Source organism: Schistocerca americana, chromosome 8, assembly GCF_021461395.2.
Source record: "Schistocerca americana isolate TAMUIC-IGC-003095 chromosome 8, iqSchAmer2.1, whole genome shotgun sequence".
NCBI lineage: Eukaryota > Metazoa > Arthropoda > Insecta > Orthoptera > Acrididae > Schistocerca > Schistocerca americana.
In genome coordinates this window covers 201947657-201964540 of record NC_060126.1, presented here as the reverse complement: position 1 = coordinate 201964540, position 16884 = coordinate 201947657, and the positions used below count along the sequence as shown (strand labels likewise).

At 44.0% G+C, this 16884-nt stretch overlaps 1 protein-coding gene across 1 annotated transcript in view; it reads left to right on the top strand.

Moving 5' to 3' along the window:
* LOC124544798 (glucose dehydrogenase [FAD, quinone]-like) overlaps positions 1-14164 on the top strand; it is a 48358-nt gene extending 34194 nt beyond the window's left edge. Inside the window, exons 6-9 of the mRNA XM_047123479.1 lie at positions 4227-4407; positions 6118-6293; positions 6484-6755; positions 12547-14164. Of these exons, the coding sequence (XP_046979435.1) occupies positions 4227-4407; positions 6118-6293; positions 6484-6755; positions 12547-12895 (978 nt within the window). The 3' untranslated portion in view covers positions 12896-14164. The remainder of the gene's footprint in view (positions 1-4226; positions 4408-6117; positions 6294-6483; positions 6756-12546) is intronic.
* The last annotated feature ends 2720 nt before the right edge of the window (positions 14165-16884 follow it).

The following is a 16884-nucleotide window of genomic DNA, read 5'->3' as shown; positions in this document are numbered from 1 at the left end:
AATATACAGCAGTCTTTTCGTTTGCCTTTCTGTGACTCAGCGTCTTCTCTACGTGGTAAAAAACATTTTTTTATGTTGTTGTGGTCTTCAGTCCTGAGACTGGTTTGATGTAGCTCTCCATGCTACTCTATCCTGTGAAGCTTCTTCATCTCCCAGTACCTACTGCAACCTACATCCTTCTGAATCCGTTTAGTGTATTCATCTCTTGGCCTCCCTCTACGATTTTTACCCTCCACGCTACCCTCCAATGCTAAATTGGTGATCCCTTGATACCTTAGAATATGTCCCACCAACCGATCCCAAGTTGTGCCACGAACTCCTCTTCTCCCCAACTCTATTCAATACCTCGTCATTAGTTATGTGATTTACCCATCTAATCTTCAGCACTCTTCTGTAGCACCACATTTCGAAAGCTTCTATTCTCTTCTTGTCCAAACTATTTATCGTCCACGTTTCACTTTCATACATGGCTACACTCCATACAAATACTTTCAGATACGACTTCCAGACACTTAAATCTATACTCGATGTTAACAAATTTCTCTTCTTCAGAAACGCTATCCTTGCTTTTTCCTTGATGTTATTTTTTTATAATATTTTAAATATTATCATCTAACACTCGTATTTCGTAAAGCGGAAACGCGGATATTTGCGAACATTTTCCCGTGATCGAAGTTCCCTGCCAAGCTATTAGGAGCACTACTACCGTTCTGTATTCCCGTATGGTAGTTCTAATATGGGCCTTGCACTTCCATTTTGGTGTTCTGTGATGCTCAGACCGTCAACTGCGGCAGCTCCAATGCTGCACGTCACCTCTTAGATAATAACTACAGAGTGTGTGAAAGAAAGTTCACAGTTACGATTGTTGCCCAAACGCAGCCAACCGGAAAGTTTACACCGAAGCGAATGGAAGCGAACGAGCATTCACAGACAAATTCGCCAGTGGCCAGCGTTTCCTCCCGCTCGCACGGGAGTGCGCACCTATGAACAATCGTTTCCGCCGAAGAAAATACGAGAGAACGTGCTTGACCTAGGAATGCTGCTCTTGTTCTTTCGCACTGATAACCTGTAGACACGGTCTTCAGTCAATACAACAATAATGCAAAGCTGTGGTATTCAGATACGATTGGTTTGCATGGTGAGCACACTGATTTTCCCAAAATAAACAAAACTGCGTGGCAAAAGAAGAATGTAGGCCAATTTATAGGTATTTGAATTTGTACGCAAGTGTGAAGCGGTTGGAGGTAGTGCACTTAACACTACCCTGGCATTGTACTAGAACCTTGCACATTTCTTGGCTGGCAGTTACGCTAGTTTCTCAGTACAGTTGAGGGAGAAATTTAAAAGTCGAACACTAAACGACCGACGTCCAATGTAACATGAAGCAACCGACGAATTTTGTGGCATTTGATGGCTGCCGTATCTCAGATTGTTCCCAATGTCTGCAGTGACAAATGCAAAGTACTTCTAAGATTTTATTACTGTTTATGTAAGTAAGATGATGTCAATAAAGTATTATTAATGAAATGTGAATATCTGTACATCCTGCCGGATAATCTACTAGAAAAAAAATCTACTACACAGTTTGTTAGAGGACAGATAGTTTGATCATAGGAAAATGGCTGTCATTTATTCATGCAGTTAGTACGCCAAAAACTTCTAAAATAAGAGTGACACGCCAGAAATGTAAGCACAGCTATAATGGAAGAATGATAGGGTCCCTTATGTATTTTAAATTTTAATCAGCAGACTGGACACACATTTTTACTTGTATTCTTTCAAGGAAAGTTATTGTCTGTTACTTTTTAACTAAAATAAATGCAAAGCTTGTGCTCATTCACTAGGTTCCCACCTGTTGGAAGCGTCTAAAGGAAGCTTTCCACGCATTACGTCAGATCACGTGCTCCCACAGCAAGTACTCGATTTTGAACAGAAAGTCGCTCATGAAAAACGGCCTTTAACGTGTTCACCACAACAATTGTATGGGTTATTTTTCTTGGAGCCCATTAGAAATATGGGCCCCGCAATGAACTTGTGACGGCACATTAGTTGCCTTGCCCGACATACATCGCGAACACTCGGTTCTGTCCAGATCCCGCAGACAATCAATATGTCAGTGCAAAGGTAACCACTGAAGGTCTTATCTTTCCCATATGTTATCGAGAGATTGCACGTAGTTAAAAGCGTAGTTAAGAAGTAACTCATTTGAAATAATAACTCGTTCCCTGCCCGGGGACAGTCGTTTGAACTCATGAGACCTGTATGTTACGTGCTATGATGCACGTCACGGTCTCGGTACATACATTTTCTGCAGTGACGTTAGTGTTTCAACAAAGTTAGCTGGATGTGCTTGAGCAGTGGTTGATTTCACAGCTCAATACAGATTCCTCAAAAATTTTTACGTTCATAAAGCACTGATGAATCGAAGGTGGATAAAGGACCACAAATTATAGAACAAGAGTAAGTCCACCTAACTATTGATCAAACGCAAATACAGAAATCTGGTAGCTACACGAATTGTTGCACTCCCTGACAAAGTTTAGCAGACATTGTAGGAAGTCAATGCAACTTCGTACACATACACACCATCGATACATATGTAAATCATTAGCATTGCAATTCCCTGTCACAGGTACACGTCACCAGAGTGCATTAATGTCGTTCGTGTTTGGTGCTGTTACCAGTCCTGGTAGGGTATACAAGGAGCCTGAACGGCATCGGCTACTGAGTGAGCAATGTGAAGGGTATGGAAATGCCATGCACGCGTGTCAGACAGCATTATCAGTACCTGACGGGCTTTCCAAGCAGTAACATTGTGGATCTCCATTTGGCCAGCAGGGCGAATTGTGCAATATCGAGATTTCTGGGGAATTCAGATGTAATAGTGGCTCGATGTTCAACTGCTTGGGAATGTGATGCCAGACATAATCGACTTCATGCATCCGGTTGTCCAAGTCTGCTCACCACAGGGAAAGAGCACTGCATTGTGCACCAAACAAATTATAACTCCTTCACATCTGCACCTGCCATCCAAGAAGAAGTTATGGATTCCCTGCATCATTTTGTGTCATCCCGCATCATTGGTTGGAGTGTAGCAACAGCCAGATAGGGGAATTACCATCCCATGTGCAGACTGCCGTTAACACCTCAACACAAATAGCTGCGTCTGGAGTGGTGCAGTGACTGGAAAGCGTGGACTGTTGACGAATGGCGTCATACTGTGTTCAGCGATGAACCGTAGTTCTGCAATACCCCAGATGACCATTGTCCTGAAGTATGACGACGACCTGTTAAGAGGACCCACTCTCCCAATGTTTTGGAACGACACATCAGTGTTACATCTGCTGTCACAGAGTGGGGAGCCATTTCACATCATGGCTGACAGTGATTAAGGAAACTGACTGCACAGCATTATGTCACGGATATCCTGCGTCCTCACGTTACCTCTCATGTGACAGTATCGTGGTGCCATTTTTCAACAGGACAATGCTCGTCCACGCAAGACACATGTATCTATCTACGCACTGTCTCCGTGGCGCTGAGGTACTCCTATGGGTAGCAGAATCCCCACATCTGTCCCCTATTGAATACTGTGGGACCAGCCTGTTCATTAACTCGATCACAGTGCCAGTATCCAGGATATCAAGCACCAGTTTATATAGTTGTGGGCCAGCTTGTCTCAGGAGAAGATACAACGGCCTTATGACATTCTTCCCACACGAATCAGTGCAGGCATCCAAGCCAGAGTGGACGCAAAGTCATACTAATAAGTGGGCCCATACTGCCAAGTTCTTTGTAAACTTGACGCAATTTTATAATCACTGAAATAACGTGACATACCCTCTTAACTGGTAAGTTTCGTTTCATTTTCCATCTCCTTCTGGGTGCTTCTCTACTTTTGTCAGGAGAGTAGCTTCCATAGGGCAGCTGCAGTGTTCAAAATGCAGCTGTCAAAAATGTTATACTGACGTGACCTAAATAATTTATGCCAGCTGAAGATGAATGAAGCCCAAAACGCGTTCTTGGCACACAATGCTACTTTCAGAATGGTTGATTGCTGTATTTATTCAAGTAAATCATTACTTGTCTCTTATGTGATGTTTCAATGCCTCCAATCCAAATTCTGATTAAAAATACGTTAATACTCTGTGTGTCATGTTGTTGACATTACTGAAATAGAAGGACGAAAGTGAGCAGCCAGAGTGGGATGTTTTTATCTGTTACAGGTGACCCGTGTGCTGGTAGACCCACAGTCAAAGCGGGCCACAGGCGTGGAGTATGTGCGAAAGGGCAAGACACGACGACTCATGGCCGCCAAAGAAGTCATCCTCAGCGCTGGAACTGTCGCATCGCCGCAGATCCTCCTCCTGTCTGGAATCGGTCCTAAGGAGCATCTGCAGAAAGTCGGTATGTAAACAAGGTGTGGTACAAAATCACAGCTAACAGTGACGTAACTCTGCAGTGAAACTTATGGTCATGAGTGACTTCGTCCTGGAATCGGCCGTGCTTTCCATTTGCTAAGCGTGACACTCAGTATTCCTGTTGGATTAAAAAAGTACATTAGAGTGGCAGTGCTTGATCCAAAGGTAGCGGTTTCAGATGCTCGTAGCAAAAAAATTTTCGTCCCCACTATTTGGCAAGCTAGGAAAGGAGAAGAGAGTTTATCTCATTTCTTATCACCAGTCTCTGTGATAAAACTTTGGATTAAATTACAAACATCCCCACAGGAATCTCAAGTTTCATGGTAGTCTGTCCACTGAGTTCACCTATTAAGTCGTTATTCAGCAACGGGCTACATTCACTGTTTATTAGTCTCACGTTCCTGTCTCATCATGAACAACACAAGCACAATACTGTTGCATTAAATGACAGGATGGGAAGTTTTAATAGGGTTTATTGCAGATTTTTAAAAGTAATCATAAACTCGCATAGGTAATTACATCTAACATCAATGGCATTGAAAATGGTAGCTGCTGATCCATAATGAACTGTAGTATTCAGAGTGTCACGGACGACATGTATGAGAAGTCCCCTGGTGTATTGTACTGTATATTGGAGTATTTACTTATAAAATCTAGGTATCCAGGGAATTGGTATTTGCACCATTATGTGTTATGCAGAGATCTAAGTGTTTCTATGTCTTCCTTGACATCTTACGTAACATCTCAGGACTTATGACTTAGTTTCACAAGTCTTCTTCAACTCCATTGTGCAATTATTCATTAGTCTTGGACTGAAACTGAGCAATGTGGACTTGATTATTCCCCATAATAATCTGTCTGGTGTGGTAAGGTCTAGGCTTCATGCTGTACCTTTCAGTGAGGCTGGAGGTGTTGCTGAAGCATGCCCAATGCAGTAGCCACATCTTTGTTCGTTGAGGAACTGTCACATCTTAATAGTAAAGTGCACTGGAGTCCAGTTCCACTGTAAACATACATTATCTAAATTGTGGTTCATTAGTCACGTAATGTACATAATCTAAATCATTTGATTCAGTAACAGGACACACAACAATAGTGTAGTAAAAAATCACCATAAACATACAACAACTGGCCCTAATAATAAAACAATTGTGTGCATGTCTATGTATATAATTTGAAAAATCAAACACTGAGTAACTCCTTCTCAAACTGTCATTTACATGTTAGCATTAATCATAAATTGTTGTTAGTATACTTCAAAATAGAAGCCTGTACTGAATGCTTCTGCCTGTTAACATATAACTTGACACATTCCCCGTCCCTGAAAGATTTCCTTCAAGACATTTACAGACTGAAATCTCTGAATGGAAATCCTTAGGTTTTCCAGGTGTGATTACTAAAATTTTCCTTGTACTATTTAGACTTATTTTCTTAGGTCAAGGATTTTTAAATGAAAACAAATCCATGTAGAACCAAAAGAATCAGGCCTGAAACGTTTCCCGCAGTCTATTCTGCTTCAATTACATTGTCCTCAGGAGACAGATAAATAAACCTTGTAACATGCTGTGGCTATTGTGTATCTTTACATGATTTAATGGCTTGGCTTGAGTCAGCCCAATCACATGCAAATTTCACTGAAAATTCAGCACTGTTGTTCAAGGAATGGAATCACTAAATATCTGACTCATTTCTTTAGGGATACCTGTCATCCATCACTTGCCTGGTGTTGGAAGACGTCTCCAGAATCATGTTTCATACAAGATGAGGGTCCAGCTGAACAACTGGAAGCAGGAAGCACTGCTGACCAATGGAACACTTCATGAATATGTGAAGAAGAGAGTAGGACCAATAACCTCCACAGGAATGTCACAGGTTTGTTGCTTTCTTTGAAGTAGTATACTAACAAATTACCTCTAATCCTTCTGATACAAAAAACGTGAAGAATGATGAGTTTATGAGCAGAGTGAGAATGGATTGGTACAGAAAAGATTAATTTCCAAATGGTAAGACTTTCAGCCACAAGCTTAATGTGTGTATGACTGAATGGATGGTTTGCTTGCAGCTGACAGGCTTCATCCGAACCAAGTACGCACCTCAGATGCCCGCGAGTCTGCCAGATGTGCAGATATTCTTCGCTGGTGAGCAGGCTAATGGTTCTTCTGTAGTGAGCAGCTCCTCACCTCCAGCATACATAGACATTGTGCCCACACTGCTTCGGCCAGAGAGTCGTGGTTACTTAGAACTACGCAGCAAGGACCCGTTCCAGCCACCACGCATATTTGCCCAGTACTTCAGAGATACGTTTGATGTCAAGGTGCTGATTGAGGGCGTCAGGTATGTACCTGAAACATTTATCATGTTTGTTTATATAGTTTTATATTAAATACCATGTAATCTGTTACTCTGCAACAGATGTTATAAAATGCATGGAGAAGGACTTGCTGCAGGGTTGGACAAAATAATATTAACACCTACCCAATATGGTACATGGTCCCCTTCATCATACAGAATTCCCTTGGAGATCAAATCGTATGAACCCAGTCTAAGAGGTCAATGTGAGAGGGTGTTAACTGTCGCATAATTGTTCTCCCCATATAGATAAAGGCTGCTCAATAATATTAAAATATGGTGTTTTTTAAGGACAGAGATGATGTATTACTTTATCCTTATATTCAGCTATTTTCAGTGGTGAAAATAGGTCATTGTATGTTGTAAGATTTAGTGTCACACCATTCTCATGGGAAGAATGTTATAACCTTTAATCACTAATAAATTGCGTAGATATACAAAAGTAGAAACACTAGCGGGTTACATGTTACTAACTCCGTATCTGTCATTCGACTGCCGTGCCGTGACATGCGGCCGGCGCCGTTCATAGTCAGGTGGCGCTCCCGCGCTCGGCCGAGCTGCGGAGCGCCTCTATCGCCGTGTTCGCGTACTAACGTAGCGGCACTTTTGAATGTCGTGGCACTGTCAACGCTTTTCCCCCCTTGAAAAAAAAAAACACTCACTTCCTTGGAGACACGGACAGTGCGGAGACATCCATGGCCTCTTGGGAGGCCCCGAGAAGATCCCGCGGAGAAACACGAGAGTATGGTCGAAAATGTCCAGGACGGAAGCTTGCGCGTGGAACGTGCCTCCTGGACGAGAGGATGGGTGAAAACTCCGGAGCAGCATCCATAGGTGTCGTGGACCTGGGGATGTGCTCCAGCGAGATGGGTCCCGGAGAAGGCGGCGTCGCGACTGGGGCCGGTTCCGGCGTACTCGGAAGCGGTAGCGACGGCGGCGGCAGCAACACGCCCGGAAGATCGGCAGCAGCGACAGGACTGGCTTCTCGGGCTGGTGGAGACGAAAGAAGGGGCGGTGGTACCGGCGTGGCCACCACTCGCGGGCGCATCTGGTCGTAATGGCGAACAACCATGCCGTCGTCCGTACGTATTTCACAAAGCCAGCGGCCGCGAAGAGCCTGGACCACCCCTGGAATCCATTTAGGGCGAGATCCATACCCCCGTGCCCACACGTCGGCGCCCACCGGGTATTTTCCCGCACTAGGGGACACAGTACAAGGCCTGACAGGGTGAAGCAGGTGCAGTAGAGTGCGCGGTTGGCGGCCATGCAAGAGTTCAGCAGGGCTGCGATCACCCAGAGGCGTGAAGCGATAAGAACTCAGAAATTGCAACAGAGCGTCATCTGTGGAAAAATCACTAAGGAATTTTTTCATTTGGCTTTTGAAAGTGCGGACAAGGCGCTCGACCTCCCCATTCGATTGCGGATGGAAGGGCGGTGCTGTAACATGATGAATCCCTTGTCCAGTACAAAAATCACGGAAGGCCTGCGAAGAGAACTGAGGGCCATTGTCCGTGACAATCGTGGATGGAAGACCTTCTAGCGCAAAGATTTTGGACAAAGCCAGCGTCGTCGCCGCAGTGGTGGGCGACGGACATCGAACAACAAACGGAAACTTCGAGAAGGCGTCAATCAACAGTAGCCAATAAGTGCCGAGGAAGGGGCCGGCAAAGTCAGCGTGCACCCGTTCCCACGGCTGCGCCGGATCAGGCCACGGAGAGGGCAGAGTACGAGGCGCAGTCGGTTGTTGAACACACTGATCACACGCAGCGACCATGTGGGCGATGTCCGAATCAATACCGGGCCAATAAACGTGCCTGCGGGCCAGGGACTTAGTCCGAGAAATCCCCCAATGGCCCTCATGCAATAGTTTGAGAACATCTTTGCGAAGAGAGGCGGGCACCACAACCCGTGGAGATGCGCCATCCGTGGCCAGAAGAACAACACCCTCACGAACAGACAGACGAAGGCGCAAGGCATGGTAGTTTCGAAGGGGATCCGACGCCCGGCCCTTGGTCCTGTCCGGCCAACCCCGCTGAACAAAACCGATCACCTGACGCAGGACCGGGTCCCGCGCAGTAGCCGACGCGACCTGCGAACCTGTAAGTGGAAAACCCTCGACCGCACGACGTTCTTCCTCATCAATGTGGAAACAGAGTAGTTCATCTCGATCGAAAACCGGGCCGGGGCCCATCGGCAAACGCGACAACGCGTCAGCGTTGGCGTGCTGGGCCGTGGGGCGATAGTGAATCTCATAGTGAAAACGAGACAAGCATAAGGCCCAACGCTGCAGGTGGTGAGCCGCCTTATCCGGAAGCGACGCTGAGGGGCTGAACAGAGAGACCAGCGGCTTGTGGTCGGTGATGAGGTGAAACTTAGAACCATACAAAAAAACGCTGAACTTTTTTAGAGCATAAATGATAGCGAGCGCCTCCTTTTCTATTTGAGAGTAACGCCGTTGGGCATCGTTGAGGGTCTTGGAAGCGTAGGCGATGGGTCGTTCCGACCCATCCTCATACCGATGGGCGAGAACAGCCCCTAGGCCATACTGTGATGCGTCAGTCGCCAGAACCAAGTGCTGACCCGGACGGAATGTGGCAAGACAAGGCGCCGACTGCAAATGAGCCTTCAGGCGGACAAAAGCCTGCTCACACTCGGCGGACCAACAGAAAGGAACGTTTTTGCGTAACAGCTGATGCAGAGGATGAGCCACCGCCGCCGCGGAGGGAATGAATTTGTGATAATAAGCAACCTTGCCTAGAAACGCCTGAAGTTCTTTGACCGTAGACGGCCGGGGTAGAGCGGTAATGGCCGCAACGTGCTGTCGTAGAGGACGTATACCCTCACGGGACAAGTGGAAACCAAGATACACAACGGAGGGTTGGAAGAACTGTGACTTGTCCAGATTGCACTTCAACCCAGCTGAATGCAGAACCCGAAACAGTGAACGCAAATTGCGAAGGTGCTCCTCAGTGGAGGCCCCCGTGACAACGATGTCATCCGGGTAGTTGATGCAGCCGGGAACGGAAGCCGTGAGCTGTTCCAAAAACCGCTGAAAAATGGCCGGCGCGCTAGCGACGCCAAATGGTAACCGCTGGTACTGATACAACCCACAAGGAGTGTTGATGACGAGAAATTCCTTGGAAGATGCATCCAATGGCAACTGATGGTACGCCTCCGATAAGTCAAGTTTGGAAAAGAACTGGCCCCCAGCGAGCTTGGTAAATAACTCCTCAGGACGGGGAAGAGGATAAGTGTCAATGAGGCTTTGAGCGTTGACAGTGGCTTTAAAATCACCACACAATCGCAGACTCCCGTTTGGTTTAGAAACCACCACGATGGGCGATGCCCATTCGCTGGAGGTAACAGGAAGGAGAATCCCCGAAGCTGTTAACCTGTCTATCTCAGCTTTGACAGGTGCACGCAACGCCATCGGAATAGGGCGTGCCCGGAAAAACTTAGGGCGAGCCGTAGGTTTAAGAGTAATGTGGGCTTCAAAATCCTTGGCACGACCCAGACCAGCAGAGAACACGAACGAGAATTCAGAACACAAGCCATCCAGCTGTTGATATGGAATGTCCTCAGATATGAGGTGCACATCATCATCAATGGAGAACCCGAACAACTGGAAAGCATCATAACCGAACAGGTTTTCAGTGCCCGCATGATCCACCACATAAAACGTGAGGGGCCTAACAACAGACTTGTAGGCAGTGGAAGCATCAAACTGGCCAACGATAGGAATTTTCTGCTTATTATAAGTTCGTAGATTTCGCGTAACTGGAGACAAGGGAGGGGAGCCCAACTCCAAATACGTGCGAGAATTAATGAGAGTTACTGCAGAGCCAGTGTCCACTTGCATGCGAATGTCTTTATCCAGAACACGAACAGTAACAAGCAACTTATTCGTTTGAGAAAGCACACAGTTAACATCCATGTCCGATGCCTCGTCCTCGTCGACAGGAACTTTAGGGGACTGACACACAGAAGCAATGTGGCCTTTTTTCCTACATGAATTACACGTGGCCCAACGTTTTGGACACGCGGCTCTGTCATGCTGTACGAAACAACGTGGACAAGAAGGAAAGGCGGAACGAACCTGCTTCTGTGGTTGCTGTTTTCGCTGCGAGCGTGGCGGCCCAACGCGACGTTGTTGACGCGAGTGCACCGCCGCCACATCGTCGTTTCCCTGTGAAACAGGCAAATTGTCCGTGTCGAAAGTGGTCTGTACAGCGCCTACATCACACCACGCGTCTATTTGCGCACCAGCAGCGTGAGACACTTCAAACGATTGAGCGATGCTGAGAACTTCCGACAACGACGGGTTTGGCAATTGTAAGGCACGTTGCCGAACTTCTTTATCAGGAGCAAGCCGTAAAATAGCGTCCCTAACCATTGAATCAGCGTAAGACTCATGATGAGTGTCCGTGACAAACTGACATTTCCGACTGAGACCGTGTAGTTCCGCCGCCCAAGCCCGGTAAGATTGATGGGGCTGTTTACGACACCTGTAGAACGCCACGCGGGCGGCAACGACATGGGTGTTTTTTCGGTAATAGTTAGACAATAAGTCACACATTTCTTGGAAGGACAGAGAGGCAGGTTCCCGCAGAGGGGCTAACTGAGATAGCAGCTGATAGATCCGTGGGGAAATCCAAGAGAGAAATAACAACTTACACATAGGAGCGTCGACAACGCCGAAAGCCAAGAAGTGTTGCCGCAAACGCTTCTCATAATCCTCCCAGTCTTTAGCGGCCTCGTCATAAGGAGGGAACGGAGGCGGAGAAGAGGAAGACAGACGATGAGTAAGCGACGTCGACAACGCCTGAATAGCAGCCGTTAGCTGTGTTTGTTGTTCAATAAGCGCTTGCATAAGCTGTTCCATGTCTGCCCCGACACGAACACACAATTCCACAATGCAGGAAAAAAAATATCCGACCTCGTCGCCAAAAAGTGTTATAACCTTTAATCACTAATAAATTGCGTGGATATACAAAAGTAGAAACACTAGCGGGTTACATGTTACTAACTCCGTATCTGTCATTCGACTGCCGTGCCGTGACATGCGGCCGGCGCCGTTCATAGTCAGGTGGCGCTCCCGCGCTCGGCCGAGCTGCGGAGCGCCTCTATCGCCGTGTTCGCGTACTAACGTAGCGGCACTTTTGAATGTCGTGGAACTGTCAACAAAGAACATGATAACCTACAAATGTTTCATTGACTTTGCAGTTTAACTTACTAGTAACCCGGAACACCTCCAAAGAGGACAACAAAGGACAGTGTCTTTGCATTACAGAAAAAAAATTGTGAAACTGCATATTCGTATCAGTCTGTTCACATTATTTTGTCTAATTTCTGCCAGACGATGCAGAACAACTTCAGTTTGACTTTGAACTACATTGGTGATAATATCACCCATAAGCAACAGTTTTGCTTTCCTTTGTTCTATTTCAACCATGTGTCTGTATCATCTGTTTAACTGATATCTTGTGTAACAAGGAATCTCCATATTTTTTTTCTTTTCTTTTTCATTCATAGGTTCTTATCCTTCTGTCATTCAAGCCTCAGGGTGTTTTGAGACCACCATATATTTTTTTATTCTGTACTTACTTTTCCCCCAAATCATATTAGTGACAAATTAGCACATCATTAGTGCACGGCAACCTAAAAAAGAAAGTGGTTGCCTTTAAGTGTTAATTTATTTTTTTGTGTGCTGTTCTGATAATTCATGCTATTTTCATAATTAATTTTTTAAATTCAATGGGACTCCGTTTTCTTGCAGATTTGTGCTTGAATTCGTCAGAACACCAGCCATGAGAGAGCTGGGTGCCAATCTTACACCTGAACTGACCCAGGGCTGTGAAAGATATGTGGCAGGATCAGACGACTTTTGGGCTTGTGCTGTGAAACGCTACACAGGCCCTGAGAACCACCAGGTGGGAACGTGCCAAATGGGTGACCCCTACGATCCTAACACTGTCGTTGATCCCCAACTCAGGGTAGTAGGAATAAAAAATCTGCGTGTCGTAGATGCCTCTATAATGCCACATGTTCCTTCAGGCAACATTAATGCACCTATTGTCATGGTTGCTGAGAAAGGCGCACAAATGATCAGAGATGATTGGCACTGACGTCACATCTTCGTGAACACAAATGCAACACCAGTGAAAAGATGCAGCTACATGTATTAACAAGAGGCTTATGTTAGTCAATATTATTGATCTATTTCTGAGATTCGTGATGTGTGTGTGTGTGTGTGTGTGTGTGTGTGTGTGTGTGTGTGTGTGTGTGTGTGCGCGCGCGGTATAGTATAATTGTGGTTTGACACTTATTTTTAATTTTGAAGTCTTCTTGTATTTATTCAAATATTTTCAGAGTTGAAGGGGTTTACTTAAGTTTAATCAGTTTCTCTCAAGCAATTTCAACATCTCTACTTTTCCTTTGGCAAAAACTTTTACTTCTGGTACTGTGTACAACTGAATTTTTTTTAGTTGTTAACATGCTCTTAGAACATTTCTCTTCTAGCCACATTCTGTTCTTATCTTATGATGTTGCTACATTTATCTTTGAACATTAGGTCTTAGAAAAGTAATAAACTCTATGAAGGATCTGTCTGTCACTTCTCAGAAAATTATTACTATGAATGCCACATAAATGGACAATGAAAGTTTTCATTTTCCATAGTTTCCCCTTCAGTTCAATTCATTCAGACTGAAAGAAGAGTATTTAATAATACCTTTATGTATAATTTGCCTTGTTAGGGGCACACCTACAACATTCAGGCTGTGAGTCTATTTCTACCTCTTGCATATTTTCTGAAATTCTGCATTACAGATGCAGTGAAATTTAGAAAGCACTGAGGTGACACTACACAAACCAGGACATTCTACATCTAGATGCTGTCTGTTGGTACATCATAACATTCAAGTTGTTTTGGTGTGTAGTTTTAGTATTATAATGCCCCAGTATTGTCAAGTCAATAATTGCCATACTATTGTGATCTCAAGAGTCTTTTTGAAGGCAGTAATATAAAGTATGAATACTATTTTATATTGGACGATTTAACATAACTGGAGTAATCCACACAATGTAATTTGTTACATGGATTAATAAAGAAAAGAAATCAAATCAAATCAAATCAAATCTGAGTAAATTCGGATTATATACTCAAAACTGAATGAGAACAATTGATTGGGATGAGTAATTCTGAAATTGTATGTAAACGGTCTACCTGTAAATCACAATCCCAGTGACACATTTAATTTAAGATCACCTGATTAGCCTTCATCAAATGTGAGGAGTTATTGCTCCAGAGTTACAGATTTGTTTATTTAGTCAGTAGTCATATTGACTTCCTCTGCAGTGTAACCAAAGATATCAATATAATTATAAATAAATTATGCTCCAAATTATTTGTAAAAACTATTCATTTTTTAAAACATTATCTCTCCTGCTTCCTACCAGATTCTTAATGGCATTTGTGGTGTTACAGTAGTTCATATTTGTAATGAAATTTATAGTTCACTGTGAGTACGTGGACTCATATGCAAGTCTACCTGCCATAAATAATAGCTACAATACTCATTAATTCTATGCCAGCCATGAGTATAGCTGCTTTACAGAAATTGATTGATTTTTCTCTTCCAATTACTTGAACTCTGACAGTATCATTTGTTATCTATTAAAATTATACAAATTTCTGGCAACAAAATAGCTAACTGTGGACAATAAAATGAAAAAAAAATACATAAGATTCATCCATTTCTAATTGCTAACAATATGTGTTAAGGCTAACACTAAGACTACCACACTTACTGCCAGTGAATACATAATTCCATCAAAAATTCCTCTGATGAGGAAGCCACATTGATAAATGAGTATTTCTTTCCTGTTTAGATAATATATAGGCAAAAATGGAAATAGCAGGTCAGTGCAAATAAGGAATGTAAATAACAGTACACAGACACATTCAAAAAGAATACATTAATGCCCAACAACAATAAAAATAACAACCGGAACTGATTTACAAATTACAATTTCTGAATACTGGGGCAGCTAATATTGTGGACAAATATATCAGGCAGGTAATATTAAATACTGATAAAACAACAAACCTAAAGTTAATAAAATAAAATATGAATCCAAAACAAGTGAAAGTTTATTTCTCACAGCTGACAAAACCATGAAAACACTTTACCCTTCTTTTGTATCCCATCCGTGTACACAGACTTTCATAAATCACATATTCTACTGATACTTTGTCTTCTGATCATGTGCCATTTCAGTACTGGCTGGGAAATAACATGTACAGATAGTATTAAGAGTTCTTCTGTTCACCTTTAATGGGAAACGAAATAACCAAAATAAAATCATTTTGGTCAACAGTCTTTGGTATGAAACTTCCTGGCAGATTAAAACTGTGTGCCCGACCGAGACTCGAACTCGGGACCTTTGCCTTTCGCGGGCAAGTGCTCTACCAACTGAGCTACCGAAGCACGACTCACGGCCGGTACTCACAGCTTTACTTCTGCCAGTACCTCGTCTCCTACCTTCCAAACTTTACAGAAGCTCTCCTGCGAACCTTGCAGAACTAGCACTCCTGAAAGAAAGGATATTGCGGAGACATGGCTTAGCCACAGCCTGGGGGATGTTTCCAGAATGAGATATTCACTCTGCAGCGGAGAGCTTCTGTAAAGTTTGGAAGGTAGGAGACGAGGTACTGGCAGAAGTAAAGCTGTGAGTACCGGCTGTGAGTCGTGCTTCGGTAGCTCAGTTGGTAGAGCACTTGCCCGCGAAAGGCAAAGGTCCCGAGTTCGAGTCTCGGTCGGGCACACAGTTTTAATCTGCCAGGAAGTTTCATATCAGCGCACACTCCGCTGCAGAGTGAATATCTCATTCTGGAAACATCCCCCAGGCTGTGGCTAAGCCATGTCTCCGCAATATCCTTTCTTTCAGGAGTGCTAGTTCTGCAAGGTTCGCAGGAGAGCTTCTGTAAAGTTTGGAAGGTAGGAGACGAGGTACTGGCAGAAGTAAAGCTGTGAGTACCGGCCGTGAGTCGTGCTTCGGTAGCTCAGTTGGTAGAGCACTTGCCCGCGAAAGGCAAAGGTCCCGAGTTCGAGTCTCGGTCGGGCACACAGTTTTAATCTGCCAGGAAGTTTCATATCAGCGCACACTCCGCTGCAGAGTGAATATCTCATTCCAGTCTTTGGTATATTTACAATATGAGAGACTAACAAAGATGTGAATCTGTTGGCTGTGCAAAAATTAAATGAATTTTTACACTAAGAAACAAGTCTTTGTTTGGGACAGGTATCAGAAACTTGCTTGAGGAAAAAATCTCAGGAAAATGTAGAAGAGATTTTTAACAAATTTTGAGTGACTGAAGTCATGGCACGTACATCGAAAACAGAACTACAAGTGGAAGGTAGGAGGAAACATACATTGTACTGTGTGTAAGCCAGGCAGGTTGATACATGGAGAAACACAGACATATGAAACTAATCTGCAGATCAAGAAAATACATGTTGAAATGAAAAGAAAGAGAACTGAGGAACACCACAGGATTAACCATCCCCCTACTTGGAAAGCATTTTCTGCCTTCCAGTGGAGTATGAGAGGTGTGTTTAAAGTTTATCTATTGAGTATATATGGCTCTAATGAGTGTGAGTGTAGGGTGGTGTAATGTATGTGTTGTATGATGTAGACAGTGAAACCAGGTACCAACAAAGCATACTCCTGTCTAATAGCATGAAGGGGTTTCATGTTCCTAACCAGCAGGTGGATCAGCATCAACAGTGTACTAAGCAGTAGTTTGGAATTTAATTTAGTACATTGGGGCAAAGTCTTACAGTCAGAAACTTTATGCCACCCCATCTCCTTCCCTTACCACCAATATACTGGCTGTGAAAATTTCTTCCATTCCCAGAATTCAAACTCGCTACCTTCATGTAGGGTGCCACTGAACAGGCATGTGTTTAGAGTTTTGACTAAGGAGGTAGATACAAATTGAAAATGAAACTCAACCATAAAATTTTGGTATAAAGTGATTTCCATCACTTGTTTCATAATTATCTTTATTTTAGAGATGTGTTTAACATCACATTTATGTTTGTACACCCTG